The sequence below is a fragment of the Sus scrofa genome, chromosome 7 (assembly GCF_000003025.6).
Source record: "Sus scrofa isolate TJ Tabasco breed Duroc chromosome 7, Sscrofa11.1, whole genome shotgun sequence".
Lineage (NCBI taxonomy): Eukaryota > Metazoa > Chordata > Mammalia > Artiodactyla > Suidae > Sus > Sus scrofa.
The window spans coordinates 55865900-55882661 of record NC_010449.5 but is presented as its reverse complement, the minus strand read 5'-3'; the positions used below and the strand labels follow the sequence as shown (position 1 = coordinate 55882661).

Genomic DNA, 16762 nt, shown 5'->3' with positions numbered 1-16762 from the left:
TGGGAATCTCCATATGCTGTGGGTTCTGCCCTAAAAAGACAAGAAACAAAAAAACTGTACTGATGACACACAGTCTCTGATTGCTCTTGGCTACCACTTATGAAATATCTTCAATCCAGTAAATGCAGTCTCCCCCTCCTAGGCTAGCTCTATCGAGATACCCAGGCAGTTCTTCCCACAATAGGGAGAAGGACTTGAGACCTTACTGGTACCACATTAGCCATTGTGTACTGTCCCTGCATTCACATCTGTTCTAATTACCTTCCCAAGCTCCACATTTATCTTCATTTTTATGATCTGGATATACTATTTTTACTGGTTCTAATCGGGATATGTTTTGGGGTCCCTCTGTCATTTATGTCACACTTGCTGGTATGATAAGCCTGACTTATGCTGGACCACAGGACAGAAAAGCAGAGCAGGTCCTGAGTTTATTATGCTCTCTTGATACTCTAGCAGCAGAGACATTTCTTAAGTGTCCATTCTGGCTGATTCAGTGATATGCAACTTTCAGATATGAAAACTCACAAAGGTAGGTTTTGGGGGTAGCTGTCCCTTATATCACTAGACACTTTTGTTTCCTAAGTAGCTCTTTTCATTTTTTTTGTCTTTTTTTTTTTTTTTTTTGTCTTTTTTGCCATTTCTTGCGCTGCCCCCTTGGCATATGGGAGGTTCCCAGGCTAGGGGTCGAATCGGAGCTGTAGCCGCCAGCCTACGCCAGAGCCACAGCAACACGGGATCCGAGCCGCGTCTGCAACCTACACCACAGCCCACGGCAATGCTGGATCCTTAACCCACTGAGCAAGGGCAGGGACCGAACCCGCAACCTCATGGTTCCTAGTCGGATACGTTAACCACTGCGCCACAACGGGAACTCCCCGTTTTTTTTTTTTTTTTCAAAGAAAGAATGGAATGATATCAATTATGCATAGCTCCAGGTTTAAAGAAAATTTTATGTCCTACAAATTGATAGTAAAAGAAGTTTGATGTTTTTTCTCTTTTTCTTTTTAGGGGCATACCCACAGCATATGCAGGTTCCCAGGCTAGGGGTCAAATTGGAGCTACACCTGCTGGCCACAACCACAGCCACAGCCAGATCTGAGCCACATCTGCCACCTACACCACAGCTCACGGCAACACCAGATCCTTAACCCACTGAGTGAGGCCAGGGATCAAACCCGCAACCTCATGGTTCCTAGTTGGATTCATTTCCGCTGCACCACGATGGGAACTCCGAGGAAGCTTGTTCTTTTTTTTTTTTTTTTGTCTTTTTGTCATTTCTTGGGCCGCTCCAGTGGCATATGGAGGTTCCCAGGCTAGGGGTGGAATTGGAGCTGCAGCTGCCAGCCTACGCCAGAGCCACAGCAACGCAGGATCCGAACCGCATCTGCAACCTACACCACAGCTCACGGCAACACCGGATTCTTAACCCACTGAGCAAGTGCAGGGATCGAACCCGAAACCTAATGGTTCCTAGTCAGATTCATTAACCACTGAGCCACGACGGGAACTCCGGAAGCTTGTTTTTTGATTAAAACATTGCAACACTTATCAGCTGCTTCACCTTTCAACAGGGCAACTTGGGAAAATTACTTTGCTGGAACCAAGTAAATAGCTGTGTGTTTTCCCCATTCCTCATGTCCCATATCAGTCCTACAAGGAAACCTTCCACATGTAGCCCCAAATCAAAGTTCTTCCCTTGTGTTCAGACCCAGCAGGATCCACCGACACCCTGCCATGTACCTGAAATGGCTCGACATGTAATTCACTGCACAGAGTGTTCAGCTCTTTTTGACAGATGGCTATGCTTTTGAGGAGCCTTTCTTTCAGGCCTTCCTCTTCAGCAATCATCATATCCAGGAGGTCCTATAAGGGAGAAAACAGTCCCATAAAAGTTCTGCTTTTTCTCTCCATCAGCCTCACACAACAAAAAACACTAAAACCCTCATAATTTCAAATTTTTAAGGACTTAAGAACAAACAAAACCAGAAATAGCCTGTGTCACTCTATGTGTGATCTTGGAGGAGACACCAACATCCTTCCCTCCGACCCACTGCAAAAAGACCAGTACTACTCAACTCACCTTGATATGCTTCTTTACAACCTCTGTTCTTTGCAACCGCTGGTCCTCTGGAATCCCAATTGATTCCCATATTTCTCGAAGGTGATTCAGGGCTTTCTGGAGACATATTATGGACTCTTCTGCCAGCACCTCGCTAAAAATCAAGAGAGAAGCCGGCTCCATGAGCCATCACCTCCAGACTAAAAGCAGTATTTATAGGAGCTAAACAAACAAATTTCTCAGTGGGTTCAAGGCAAAACAAATGTAAACTAAGCATTCAGCTTAACTCGCCTTTAACCACTTCCCCATTTTCCCCTCTCCAAACACAACACTGGCAAAGGAAAATCTAGTATCATATTACATTGTGGAAATTCAATCTTCTAAATAATACTCAGAATCTAGACTTCGATGAATGGTTCTACCTATGGCAGTATAATACAGAATTTTAATGGCTTTTACTAAGGAAAAATCAGACCAAAATGTCAGCAATATAAAACTCCCACCTAATGCCAGTTTGCTTGTAAAAAATGCCTAAAAAATAGCTGGACATTTATTGTTAATTTTTTCATTCTTTTTTTCCCTTCCTGTTTTACTAAACTATAATTGACATACAGCACTGATTAAGTTTAAGGCATACTGCATAATTATTTGATTTATATACATCATGAAATGATTAACACAATATGTTTAATAAGCATTCATCATCTCATATACAGGTAAAAAAAATTAAACAGAAAAAATTATTTTTCTAATGATGATAACTCTTAGGATTTACTCTAACAACATTCATAAATAACACAGTGGTGCTAGTTATATTTATCATGTTGTACCTTTCTTAAAACTGATTATCTTATGACCTTCTGACTGCCCTCATCCAATTCCCCTTCCCCCAGCCTCTGGTTTCCTAAGCCTCTACCCCTAATCTCTTTTTCTATGAGTTTGTTGTTATCACACGCACACTCACACGGCACACTCACACCGCACCATATCACAACTTCTTTATTCATTCATCTACTGATGGGCACTTAGGTTTCTTCCCTATCTTGGCTATTATAAACAAAGCTGCAGTAAACAAAGGGGTACACACATTTTTTCTAATTAAAGCTTTTGTTTTCTTTGAGTAAATACCCAAGGAGCAGAACTGCTGGATCATACAGCAGTTGTATGTTTAATTTTTTGGCCGTGTCGTGCAGTGGCTTGATGTGGGATCTCAGTTTCTAGGCCAGTGACTGAACCTGGCTGCAAAGTGACAGTGCCAAAGTCTAACCACTAGACCACCAGGGAACTTCCTATTTTTAATTTTTTTTTTTGTCTTTTGTCTTTTTAGGGCCTCACCCACAATACATGGAGGTTCCCAGGCTAGGGGTTGCATCAGAGCTGTAGCTGCTGGCCTACACCACAGCCACAGCAATGCCAGATCCAAGCTGTATCTGCGACCCACACCACAGCTCACACCAATGCCAGATCCTTAACCCACTGAGCAAGGGCAGGGATCAATCTGGCATCCTCATGGATATAGTGAGGTTCATTAACCACTAAGCCTCTATAGAAACTCCCCATTTTTAACTTTTTGAGGAATTTCCATACTGTTTTCCACAGTGGCTACTCCAATTTACACCCCACCAACATTTCATAAGTTTATCCTTTTCTCCTTATTCTCACCAACACTTATTTGTTGTCTTTAATAACAGCCACTCAGGAGTTCCCCTTGTTGTCGTGGGACACAGTGCCACGAGCTGTGGTATAGGTCACAATTGAGGCTGGGACCTGGTGTTGCTGTGGCATAGGCTGGCAGCTCTGATTCAACCCCTAGCCTGGGAACTTCCATATGCTGCAGGCGCAGCCCTAAAAAAAAATAGTAACTGCCATTTAAGAGTTCCTGCTGTGGTGCAGCATGTTAAGAATCTGGAATAGCCACAGCTGTAGCATAGGCCACAGCTGTGGCTTGAGTTTGACCCTTGGCCCAGGAACTTCCATATGCCTTGGATGTGGCCAAAATAATAATGATAGCTATCCTGACAGATGTAAGGTGATATCTCATTGTGGGCACTTTTTTTTTTTTTTCCGGCCACACTTGCAGCATGCCTAAGTTCCTGGGCCAGAGATAGAACCTGCACTGCAACTGTGGCCTGCGCCATGTCTAACCTGCTGTGCCACCAGGGAAATTCCTCACTGTGGTTTGGATTTGCACTTCGCTCATGATTAGTGATGTGGAGCTTCTTTTCATGTGTCTGTTGACCATCTGTATATAGTCCTTGGAAAAAGTGTCTATTCAGATCCTCTGCCCATTACAGAGTTCCCGTCATGGCTCAGTAGTTAACGAATCCAACTAAGAACCATGAGGTTGCGGGTTCGATCCCTGGCCTTGCTCAGTGGGTTAAGGATCCGGTGTTGCCGTGAGCTGTGGTGTAGGTTGCAGACGTGGCTCGGACCCTGCGTTGCTGTGGCTCTGGCAAAGGCTTGGCAGCTACAGCTCCGATAAGACCCCTAGCCTGAGAACCTCCATGTGCCTCGGGTGCGGCCCAAGAAATGGCAAAAATACAAAAAAATAAAAATAAAAACAGATCCTCTGCCCATTTTTTAATCAGGTTTTTTTTTTAATGTTTAGTTATGTAAGCTCTTTGTATATTTTGGGTATTAAAACCTTGTCACATACACTGTTTTCGAGTATCTTCTCTCATTCAGTAAGTGGCCTTGTTCTAAACTATTAATTTACAGAATGGCTAAAATGAAAAGATAATCATCAAGTGTTGGTGAAGATGTAGGAAAGCCAGAACTTTTCATACACAAATTGGTTGGAGCATGAACTGGTATAACCGCTTTAAAAGCTGTTGGCAGTATCCACTAAAGCTGAACCCAGCAGTTCCGTCTCCATACATACCCAGCAGAAATGCACACATATGTGCCATCTGGTACAAATTAGAATAGTCAGAGCAGCACTACCTCATAATAGCATAAAGGTAGAAACAACCTAGATGTCTATCAACAGAATGGAGAAACAGTACATTCCTACAGTGGAATAGTACAACAATGAATACAAAACATGGACAAATGTCAGAAACATTATGTTGAACTATGCTAAATGAAAGAGGTCAAACACAAAAAGGCTACATACTGTATGATTCCACCTTATGAAATTTTTAAAATTTTTTAAATTTTTTAAAAAGTGAAAGAAAGCAAACTTGACTGCCTGGAATTGGGGCAGGGGATCAAACGCAAAAGGATTCAAACTTTTTTTAGGGTGATGTAATGATTCTAGATTTTGATGGTGATTACACAACAACACAGTGACCAGAATCCAAAACCTACATGTAAAATGAGTTTACTGTATGTAAATCATACCTCAAATCTTTAAAAAAAAAAAAAAAAAAAAAAAAAAAAGGAAGTAAAAGTAATGTAATGTGGAAAAACAAAACAAAAAGGTGGGGAACAGGAAAAGAGTCTGAGCACAAGAAATCAGATAAGCACACATCTATCACCGTGGGATTCCATTTCTACAAAGTTCAAAAAGAGACAGACCTAAGCTTTGTTTTGAAAAGTCAGGATAGTGGTTGTCATTGTCCTGGGAAGTGGTGACTTCGAGAAGGTGGCACAAGGAGGGCTGGTTACACATTGTGTGCTGATTTTGGAAATATTCATGGAGTCTGCACTTGATTTGTGTACATTTTTGAATGTATGTTATTCTTCAATTACAACGAGTTTATTTAAGAAAATTATTCATTGTTCATCTGAAATACAAATTTAATTGGGTAACTTGGGTTTTTAACCTTTTTTTTTTTTTTTTAGGGCTGCACTCGAAGCATATGGAGGTTCCCATGCTAGAGATCTAATCAGAGCTGTAGCCGCCGGCCTACACCACAACAACACGGGATCTGAGCCACGTCTGTGACCTACACTACAGCTCACAGCAACGCCAGATCTGTAACCCACTGAGAAAGGCCAGGAATCGAACCCCCATCCTCATGGATACTAGTCGGGTATGTTAACCACTGAGCCATGATGGGAACTCCATGTTTTTATCTTTAAAAAAAATCTTTTATTTTAAAAACGATAAACTTTAGTGTGCTTAGCGTGTGAGATTTTCTCTCCTTTCTTGGTACAATTGGAAAACAAAGAGACTGCTCTGGCACCAGAGAAACTAGACTCTGGATGTGCTTTGCTACCTACCAGTCAGTTAGGAGACCTGGAACAAGTCACTGAAGCTTTTTGGGTGCAAATAAGACTAGAGGCTCTAACTGGCCCCCTTTCTGTCACGGGCTATTCAAGGGTTCTGAATCACCAGGCTAGATTTCCAAGAACATCCGTTTCTCCATAGGTTTTAGTATGGTCACATCCAAGACATTTCTCTAGCCAAGAAATCCCAATTTAAAGGTTGCCTGTCGGAGTTCCCGTCGTGGCGCAGTGGTTAACGAATCCGACTAGGAACCATGAGGTTGCGGGTTCGGTCCCTGCCCTTGCTCAGTGGGTTAACGATCCGGCGTTGCCATGAGCTGTGGTGTAGGTTGCAGACGCGGCTCGGATCCTGCGTTGCTGTGGCTCTGGCGTAGGCCGGTGGCTACAGCTCCGACTCAACCCCTAGCCTGGGAACCTCCATATGCCGCAGGAGCGGCCCAAGAAATAGCAACAAAACAAAAGACAAAAAAAAAAAGAAAATTAAAGGTTGCCTGTCCTAGTTGAAGAAAAGCTTTTGCATAAATATCAGCTGCCTACACCAGATGGCCAAAATCAATATCCACATAATGAATAGGCATTAAAAGAATTTACGGTACTCCATTTTAGAAATGTTAAGGGGTATTTAACTCATTCAATATAACATTAAGACAAGTCTAACTAAAGTGCTTCCTCAGGGGATCAAACTCTTTTTACTTCACCCCCTTTTATTCTTTTTTTAAAGGTCTGCACCCACAGCATATGGAGGTTCCCAGGCTAAGGATCAAACTGGAGCTGCAGCTGCCGGCCTACACCACATCCGCAACAAGGGATCCAAGCAGTGTCTGAGACCTATACCACAACTCACAGCCACACCAGATCCTTAATCCACTAAGCAAGGTCAGGGATCAAAACAGCATCCTCATGGATACTACTCAGGCTTGTTTCTGCTGAGCCACAAGAACTCCTGCACTTCATTTTTAAGACAAAAAAATGCATAAGTCAAAAATCTAATTTTGTCATTTTATTTAAAATAACCTACAAGAGCTCCTGCTGAGCCACAGTGGGTTAAGAACCCAACTACAGTGGCCTAAGTCGCTGTGGATTCAATCCCTGGCCTGGTGCAGTGGGCTAAAGGATCTGGCATTACCACAGTTGTGGCACAGGCTGCAGCTGAAGCTTGGATGCAATCCTGGCCTGGGAACTTCTGTATGCCACAGGTACAGCAATCAAAAAATAAATAAAATAACCTACAAAGTCTAAACTGTGGTCAGTATTAAGGCTGAATGCAAAACCTGAGAGCTGAGCCAGACCAGCCTGGGACACTGATCTGAGGGGCACTACAGAGTGCTCTCCAGTCTGAATGGCCCACTCCATCCCAGTCAATCTGGGATGGATTTCTCATGAAAACAAAACCCAGTCAGAGGGTTCCTTGTGATGCAGCATGTTACGGATCTGCTTCTTATGGCAAAAGAAGAAGGGAAAAAAAGGAGTTCCCGAATGGTGCAATGGGATTGGCAACGTTTTGGGGCGCTGCTGGGACGAGGGTCCCATCCCCAGCCTGACACAGTGGGTTAAGGATCTAGCATTGCCACAGCTGTGGCTTGTGTTTGATCCCTGGCCTGGGAACTATATATGCCTAGGGGTGGCCAAAAACATAGAAAAAAGAAAAATGTTTATGGCAACATCATTAATAGCCAAAAAACAGAAACAACCCAAATGGCCATCAACTAATGAACAGGTAAAATATACCTATACAATGGGATAGTATTTGACAATAAACCTTGAAAACGTATGCCAAATGAAAGAGGCCAATCACAAAAGGGGACATAGCTATGACTTCATGTATTTGAAATATCCAGAATAGGCAAATCTACAGAGAGAGCAGGTTGGTAGGTGCCTAGGGCTGGGATTCAGGGGAGGGAGATCCGTGGGAAAAGGGGACTGAGGGCCAATAGGTAGGAGTTTAAAGAAATGATAAAGGGAGTTCTCTTGTGGCGCAGTGGGTTAAGGATCTGGCATCACTGCAGTGACTGGGTTGCTACTAGAGTGTGTGTTAGATCCCTGATCTGGAAACTTCCACATGCCTCAGGCATGGCCAAAAAAAATTATAAAGGGATGATAAAAATGTAAACTGATTGCCATAATAGCATCACACTCTATGAATACACTAAAAATAATTCAACTGTACACTTTAAGTAGGTGAATTATATGCTATGAGGATTTTCTCTCAATACAGCTGTTATTTTAAAAAATCTGGCACACAATCTGTTTTTTATTTTTTGTCTTTTTAGGGCCCAACACATGGCATATGGTGGTTCCCAAGCAAGGGGTTGAATCAGAGCCATAGCCACCAGCCTATGCCACAGCCATGTGGCATCCAAACTGCGTCTGTGACCTATACCACAGTTCAAGGCAACACCGGATCCTTAACTCACTCAGCAAGGGCAGGGATCCAAACCATGTTCTCATGGATACTAGTCAGGTTCATTGCTGCTGAGCCATGACAGGAACTCCTGAAGTTTTAAAATTTGTGACTTAATTGAAAAACTTAGATATGATTGCTAATTCATTTAGTCAAACAAATTACTTTTATAAAATAAAATGGCATGAAATTGGGATAAAATTTGTAGACCTCAAGTCAATTAAAATCAACACCTATACAACAAATGGACTGCTAAACTCCAGCAGATGAGCCTAAACTAAAAATTACTTCAACAAATTTGATTTGGTTGGAAAATGGGTGTTTGGAATTACCAAATATTCTAGAAATAGTTCTGACAATACAATTTTCAAAGAATTAAAAAAAGGCTCTTCCCAACATTCCAATTATAAGAACTTAATTCTTATATCATCCTGCTGACACCTCTTTTTACATCCCTGTCATTAGCCTTATTTTCTCTTTCCTTTTTTTTTTTTTTTTTTTTAAGGCCACACTGTAGCATATGGAGGTTCCCAGGCTAGGGGTCAAATCGGAGCTATAGCTGCCAGCCTACACCACAGCCACAGCAATGCCAGATCTGAGCCATGTCTACGACCTACACCCAGCTCATAGCAACGCCAGACTGTTAGCACACTGAGTAAGGCCAAGGACTGAATGCTCATCCTCATGGATATAGTCCAGTTCTTACCCTACTGAGCCACAATGGGAACTCCTAGCCTTAGTTTCTTTTTAAGAGAGATGTTTGTTTGGCCACACCTGCAGTATGTGAAAGTTTCTGGGCCAGGAACTGAACTGGAACCTCAGCAATGACAACACCAAATCTTTCATTGCTAGGTGACCAGGGAACTCCAAGCCTTACTTTTAAAAGGTAGCCAAAATCTCACTCCCTCTCACCTTTGCTGCTACCTCCCTGGTTCAGGTGGCCACCATGATCTCTTGCCCCAGTCTTTTAACAAAGGCCTCCAGAGCCCTTTCATCCAGTCACACTGGATTCCTTGCTCTTTTAGGAACCACCAGGCCCCATCCTACTGCAGGCACTGGCACTTGCTATGTCCTCGACCTAGACTGTCTTCCCCTCCATGTCCCATGGCTTGCCTCTTACTGTCTTTAGGTCATTTCTTTTTTTTTTGTTGTTGTTGTTGTTGCTATTTCTTGGGCCGCTCCTGCGGCATATGGAGGTTCCCAGGCTAGGGGTTGAATCGGAGCTGTAGCCACCGGCCTACACCAGAGCCACAGCAACTCGGGATCCGAGCCGCGTCTGCAACCTACACCACAGCTCACGGCAACGCTGGATCGTTAACCCACTGAGCAAGGGCAGGGACCGAACCCGCAACCTCATGGTTCCTAGTCGGATTCGTTAACCACTGCGCCACGACGGGAACTCCAAGGTCATTTCTTAGAGATCACCTTCTCAGGGAAGCCTTTCCTGACCAATCTCATCACTGCAAGTCCCCTTTCCCACACCTTCAGTACTTCTTATCCCTTTTCTCCGTTTGATGTCTCCCCATAGCACTTATTACCACTTAATGTAAGATTTATTACCTTTTTTTTCTATTGTCATGTAAACTGTAAAAGGGCAGAGAAGTCAGTTGTGTTCACTTGTTGGAATCCTCAACACTTAGAATGGCACCTTATTATAATGAATATTCAAGAAGCATATCTGAATGAGTAACTCGATGTTTCAAACAAGCTGTATGATCTTATACTGCCTCAGCACAATCACTGTGAAAAATAATTATCATGGTACAATCACATACTACCTTGCTAAATGGTTTCAGGTCATTTCCCAAAAGATGCAAATTTGAGATTTTTTTTTTTTTTTACAACGCATCACTGAAAAACTGAGAGTGCTTACAAGAACACAATCCAAAATTAGAGGTTGTAAAAAGGGCCAAATTTCCAGTGTCCTGAACCTAAGTCACTAGACTGGAAGATAACTCAAAAGGTCCTCTAGATGATTTCCTGCCTTCTGACGGCATTCCACTGACCCACTGTCCTTGTCCTTAAATAGCCCTCCAGAGAGGCCTGTTAAGTCCCGCTGTTCAACCCACTTCAGAAATCGATAACCAAGAGTCAAGTCAGTGAAAATCTGATAACCATTATGTTTCTCAGGCAAATTTCTGACAGTCCTCTCTAAATATGAACACCTGAAATAAGATGACCCAAAAGTCTGATTTTGTTAGTAGAATAATTCTAGTTACTCTTTTTTTTTGGGGGGGGGGTGCTGCACCAGTATGTGGAAGTTTCCCTGGCCAGGGACTGAGGCCAGGCCAGGAACTGAACCCATGCCACAGCAGCAGCCCAAGCTGAGGCACTGACAACAATGGATGCTTAACCCACTGTACCACAAGGGAATTTCCCAGCTGCTGTTTTAAAAAAGCCTAATGAGGAGTTCCCACCATGGTGCAGCGGAAACAAATCCGACTAGGAACCGTGAGACTTCGGGTTGGATCCTTGGCCTTGATCAGTGGTTAAGGATCCAGCATTGCCTTGAGCTGTGGTATAGGTCTCAGACACAGCTCTGATCTAGCATTGCTGTGGCTGTGGTGTAGGCGGGAAGCTGCAGCTCTGATTAGACCCATAGTCTGGGAATCTCCATATGCCGTGGGTGTGGCCCTAAAACGACAAAAGACCAAAATAAATAAATAAATAAAAAAGCCTAATAATACCTGTCAGCCTGGAACCAAAGTTAATTGATAACTTTTCCTCACCCTTGACTTACTTTTTTGAAAGCAGCAGATGCCCAAACAATCCAAAATTGTTAATGGACTTGAAGGGTTTCCTGTGAAAGGCTATTTAAAATTGTACTAGTCTGGGAGTTCACTTCAGGGCTCATCGGTTAACAAACTCGAGTGGGATCCATGGGGATGCGGGTTCAATCCCTGGGCGTTGCTGGGAGCTGTGGTGTAGGTCGAAGAAGCAGCTCAGATCCCCGTTGCTGTGGCTGTGGTGTAAGCCAGCAGCTGTAGCTCTGATTCCACCCCCAGCCTGGGAACCTCCATATGCCAAAGGTTCGGCCCTAAAAAAATAAAATAAAAATTGTACTAGTCCTCAGAATGCATCACAGCAGCTTGAACGCGCTTTTAGATAATAACATGTTTGTAATCCACAACCTTTTATCTGTTTTTCCAATAGTGCCAGTGACCTATTCCCACCAGGGCAAACATTTGAAAAGAAAGGCTGTAATTAGTAATCACAGAAGGAAGAAACTTCCAAAGCCACACACCAATCAGTTTGACCAATAACTACAAATCATTACATAATGAATCATCACAATGCTTCACCCACTGCTTTGAAAAAATAAGGTTAACATTTCTATGGCTTTTAACACAAAAGTCCTATGCACTGGCATTATTATTTTAGAGATGAACAAACTGGCATTCAATCTCTTTGCCCACAGCTACAAAGCTGTTAAGTGTGAGGAGTCTGGTCCTGATCTCAAGTCCGACACTCCTTTCCCAGTACTGCCTGCGAAGTTGTTAAAACGGCTGCAAAAGAATTCTTTAATCAGAATTTCTCGATTTGCAAGAAAACCAAGCTATTTTTCCAATCGAAGTCAACCCAGCAACCCAGAAACATCGAAGAACAACGATAAATCAAAATTTCACGGCTTTTTTTTTTTAAGAAAAATGAGAAACCCTGAGCAGAAAAGACTCAGAAGGGGCTGTTGGTGCCAAGAAGCAATACCTGAGCCGCTTTGCGGGCCGGAGAGGGTGGGGCTCCCGGACGCAGCCCTGACCACCGGCACCTGGGCGTCAGAGCCCGACCGGCCTCCCCGCCCTGCCGCGTCTCCCAGGCACCTGTGCACCGCGGGAACCGGAGGGAGCGGCCGCCTGGGGAAGGTGGGCGTCAGGTCTGGCCTCCGCCAGGCGGAGGCCCCGTGGTCCTTGCGCAGCTCTCCTCTTCCCATCCCTGCCCTGCCGCTCCCCAGCTTCTCGCGCGCGCTGCCCCAGCTGACATACCGCCCCACCCCCAGGCCAAGGGCGGCCTCTCGGACCCCGCACCGGCCCGCACCCTATAAGGACGTCGCTCCCTCCCGCGCCCCCTCGATTTCCCCGCAACCCGCACCTTCTCCTCATGGCGGAAGGGCCAAGTAGGCGGGCGTGCTGACCCCCGACCTTCTCCGCGTAGGCTCGAGCGCAGATACCGGGAGCAAGTACCCTCAACCTCACTCCCCTCGGCGCTCCGCGAGCGGTTATGCTTCTGCAGAATTTCAAACCGAACCCAGAGGCGGAGGAGCCCAGCGATTGGTGCTACGTCTCGCGGCTCCTCGGGAAGCCCCGCCTCCAGGCGTGCCGCCGTTTGGGGCGGGGATTCACGCCCTGGGCCTGGGAGGGCTCCCGAGAAGGCGGGCCCTGGCGGGCGCTGTCCGCGCGTGCGCGAGCTCTTTTTCCTGGCTCTGCTGTAACCCGGGAGGAGCTGTCCCATCTTTGGGAGCAGGCCACCAAGTTGCAGCCGCGCCCTGCCCCAGCGCAGTTTTGATTCGAAGTGCGCTTTCTGCCAGAGGCTGCCAGGTCTCCCTGTCTCCCCAGCGTGGCGCGTAGATGGCCTCGCTGCCTTCAGCCAGCGGAGGGGCTGGAGCAAGATTAACAGGAAAGCCTGGCTCCTTAGTTGGGTTCCTTGCTCATTCAGATAGCAAGCCTGAGGACTAAGTTTTGATGGCAGTTTCCCCCATGTAGGAAGCTGTGCCCTAAAAGGCAAGGGGCACTGAACTCTACTCACTGGCCTAGTAACTTTCTAGACGAGTGATTCCCATTTAATCTTCACAACCATCCTGCTTAGCTTTTATCACCATTTTATAGAGGGAACTCTCTCAAAAAGGTTCCAATGACTTGCCTAAGAAATGGAGACAACCCGGATCGTGGCTTTCTTTCAAATTCTGTGGGTTTATATAATGGTTATATGAAAATTTAAAAACTCAAAATCGACAAAATACTTTTGTATTCTTGCTCCATGCCTAAATTCTTGTCACTTTTTCATTTTTTCATAGTTGCATAATATCTTGGCGTGTAGATTCAAAATTAAACTGCTTTGCTATTGATAGACATTTAGATTGTAATTTGTACAAATATGTCTTCATACCTAAATCTTTGCACCTTGCATTATCTTAGAGTTGGTTCCTAGAAATGTAATTACTGAACAATCCCTCTCCACTGGCTGTATTTATTCCTTTGCCCTCCCACCAAGGAAGCCTCATGGAAGAGTACCTTCCTCTTACCTCAGCAGTGTAGGGCACTACCTTTTAAATGTCTTTGCTAGGCAAAGTGGCATTTCCTTTGATTCATACTTGCTTGATTATACTGAAATTGTACATTTTCCTCATTGTATTGGCCAACTTCTGTGCATTCTCTTCATTTGCCTTCTTCATGAAGGAAAAGTAAAGGATGCTGGTTTGGGGTCACCTTCAGGACCATGTTTTTTAGCTTTTGGAAGGATTTCATCGATGCTTTCGATCTCCTTTAACTTGTCATCAGTGTACCAAACATTCACGCCACTAGTATATGGCCTACAGACGCCACTTTTTCATTTTTATTTATTTATTTTGTCTTTTTAGGGCCGCAACCGAGGCATATGAAGACTCCCAGGCTAAGGGTCCAATCAGACCTACAGCTGCTGGCCTATGCCACTGCCACAGCAACACAGGATCTGAGCCGCATCTGTGAGCTACACCACAGCTCACGGCAAAGCCAGATCCTTAACTCACGGCAAGGCCAGGGATCAAACCTGTGTCCTCATGAATCCTACTCCGTCCAGTTCATTAACACTGAGTCACAACAGAAACTCCTGGACACCACTTTTTACATTTACTTGCAGGGTTCCCTTTGTGGCTGAGCATTAAGGAATCTGATTGGTATCCATGAGGATCCAGGTTTGATGCCTGGCTTCTCATTGTGTTGAGGATCTGGTGTTGCCATGAGCTGTGGTGTAGGTTGCAGATGTGGCTCAGATCCTGTGTGGCTTGTGGCAGTAGGCTGGCAGCTATAGCTCCAAATGGTCCGCTAGGCTGGGAACTTCCATATGCTACCAAAAGAAAATTAATAATAATAAAGTATATTCTTGTAAAAAAAATAAATTTACTTGCACTCTTTGTTGACTAGCTTGAGAGCTTTCCAGAAAGCTTCAAAAACTCATGATCTTAGGATAGGTTCTCAGGGCCAGCATTTTAAGTATCCAGAATTAAGACAATTTTCTTATCATGCCCTTCACACTGTAGTTCTGAAGCTAACAGTCATAGAAGTGTTGGGAGATATCAGTTCAGAGCACATACTCAGCATGGAAACACTGTACTAAAAAGGGTCAGATTAGATTTCTAGTGAACAGTGCTGTTTTAGAATGTAAATTCAATGCACTGCCACTGTTGACTCACCTAGCCATAGAATCTTTTTCTTTTTCTTTTTTTTTTTTTTTGTCTTTTTGCTATTTCTTCGGCCACTCCCGTGGCATATGGAGATTCCCAGGCTAGGGGTCTAATTGGAGCTGTAGCCACCGGCCTACACCAGAGCCACAGCAACACGGGATCCGGGCCGCGTCTGCAACCTACACCACAGCTCACGGCAACGCTGGATCGTTAACCCACTGAGCAAGGGCAGGGACCGAACCCGCAACCTCATGGTTCCTAGTCAGATTCGTTAACCACTGCGCCACGACGGGAACTCCTAGAATCTTTTTCTGACTGCCACATATTCTTGCTATAAGCTGACAGCCCTGTCAGCAGTGTCTTTGATCTTGCGCACTAGTTTGATGTAGCACTGTCAAGATTCTAGCAAGATACTTGAGAGATGCATCTTCCTTGGAATTTGCACTCATACCCCATTATCATTCTTCTCTGGAAAGAAGACTTTTGATGATCCAGCAACATAGGTTTGGATCTTTCTTTTGTAAGTGGCTGTGCTGTGGATTAGGGATCAGATAGGAAGTAGTGCAACTGGGAGGGACAGTTTTGCAAAAGCCCAGGCCCAAAACAAGTACCTCTGCCATGGGGGTGGTGAGGAGAAAATGAACCAGAAGCTCTTAGAAATCATGGGGAGAGGAATCAGCTCTATGTGGGGGGTAAAAATTAAAAATCTGCTCAGCAGGGAGTTCCCGTCATGGCTCAGTGGTTAACGAATCCGTCTAGGAACCATGAAGTTGCAGGTTCAATCCCTGGCCTTGCTCAGTAGGTTAAGGATCCCATGCTGCTGTGGCTGTGGTGTAGGTTGGCGGCTACAGCTCCAATTATACCCCTAGCCTGGGAACCTCCATATGCCACGGGTGTAGCCCTAGAAGAGAAAAAAAGACAAAAAAATAAAAACAAAATAAAAACCTGCTCAGTGGAAATGAATCTGACTAGTATCCATGAGGACACAGGTTTGATCCTTGGCCTTGCACAGTGGCTTAAGGATCCAGTATTACCGTGAGCTATTGTGCAGGTGGAAGACCCAGCTCAGATCACGCGTCCAATTTGACCCCTAGCCTAGGAACCTCCATGTGCCAGGGGCACGGCCCTCAAAAGACAAAAAAAAAAAAAAAAAAAAATTTGAGGTCAAGGATATAATTTCTTCCATGGACAAACTTGGGTCAGTGATGAGAATGTCGATTATGGAAACACAGGAAGAGGAGTAGATTTAGGGATTCCAAGTGAGGACAGGAGGTTCAGTTTGATAGTTTATTTTAGACATGTTGAGGCTGAAGTGCCCGTGGAGTGACCAGTTTGGAAATAATGGCGTGAAGCTCAGCAGTGAGATGAAAGCTTGGGATGTGCAGGTGGATAACAAAAGGACAGATAGAGGAGATGGCAACAAAGGGGGGTACACAGAGAGGGGAACAAGGGAGACAGAAGTGCAGCCTAGGGACAGCACAAGGACAAACAAGAGTATCATGGAAGCCAAATACAAGAATTTCGAGAAGGAAAGGGAGATCATCAGTGAGATCAAGTTAGAGACCACTAATAGATGGGGTCAGAGTTCACAGTGTTTAAGAGCTAAAGGGGAAGGAAGGCCACTAGAATCAACACTTAGGAGGGCACCAGTGACCTTTAGAGGAGCACAGTTTGCCAATGCCTGAAACTGCTCTAACGGGGGGCACAATCTTTCATTCTGCAATAAGAAACAAAAAACTTGGAGCTCCTG

General features: G+C 44.6%; 1 protein-coding gene across 9 annotated transcripts in view; it reads right to left on the bottom strand.

Annotated features, from left to right (window-relative positions):
* The window catches only part of PRC1 (protein regulator of cytokinesis 1), a 30892-nt gene extending 17979 nt beyond the window's left edge, over positions 1-12913 (bottom strand). For 5 of the 9 annotated variants that reach the window (XM_021098989.1, XM_021098991.1, XM_021098994.1 and 2 more), the window contains exons 1-3: positions 12723-12835; positions 2084-2216; positions 1744-1866 (exon numbers count right to left, since the gene is read on the bottom strand). In XM_021098989.1, the coding sequence (XP_020954648.1) occupies positions 1744-1866; positions 2084-2216; positions 12723-12733 (267 nt within the window). In that variant the 5' untranslated portion in view covers positions 12734-12835. Of the gene's footprint in view, positions 1-1743; positions 1867-2083; positions 2217-12722 lie in introns of all 9 variants that reach the window. The other 4 variants (XM_021098993.1, XM_021098990.1, XM_021098992.1 and 1 more) reach the window with 2 other exon arrangements.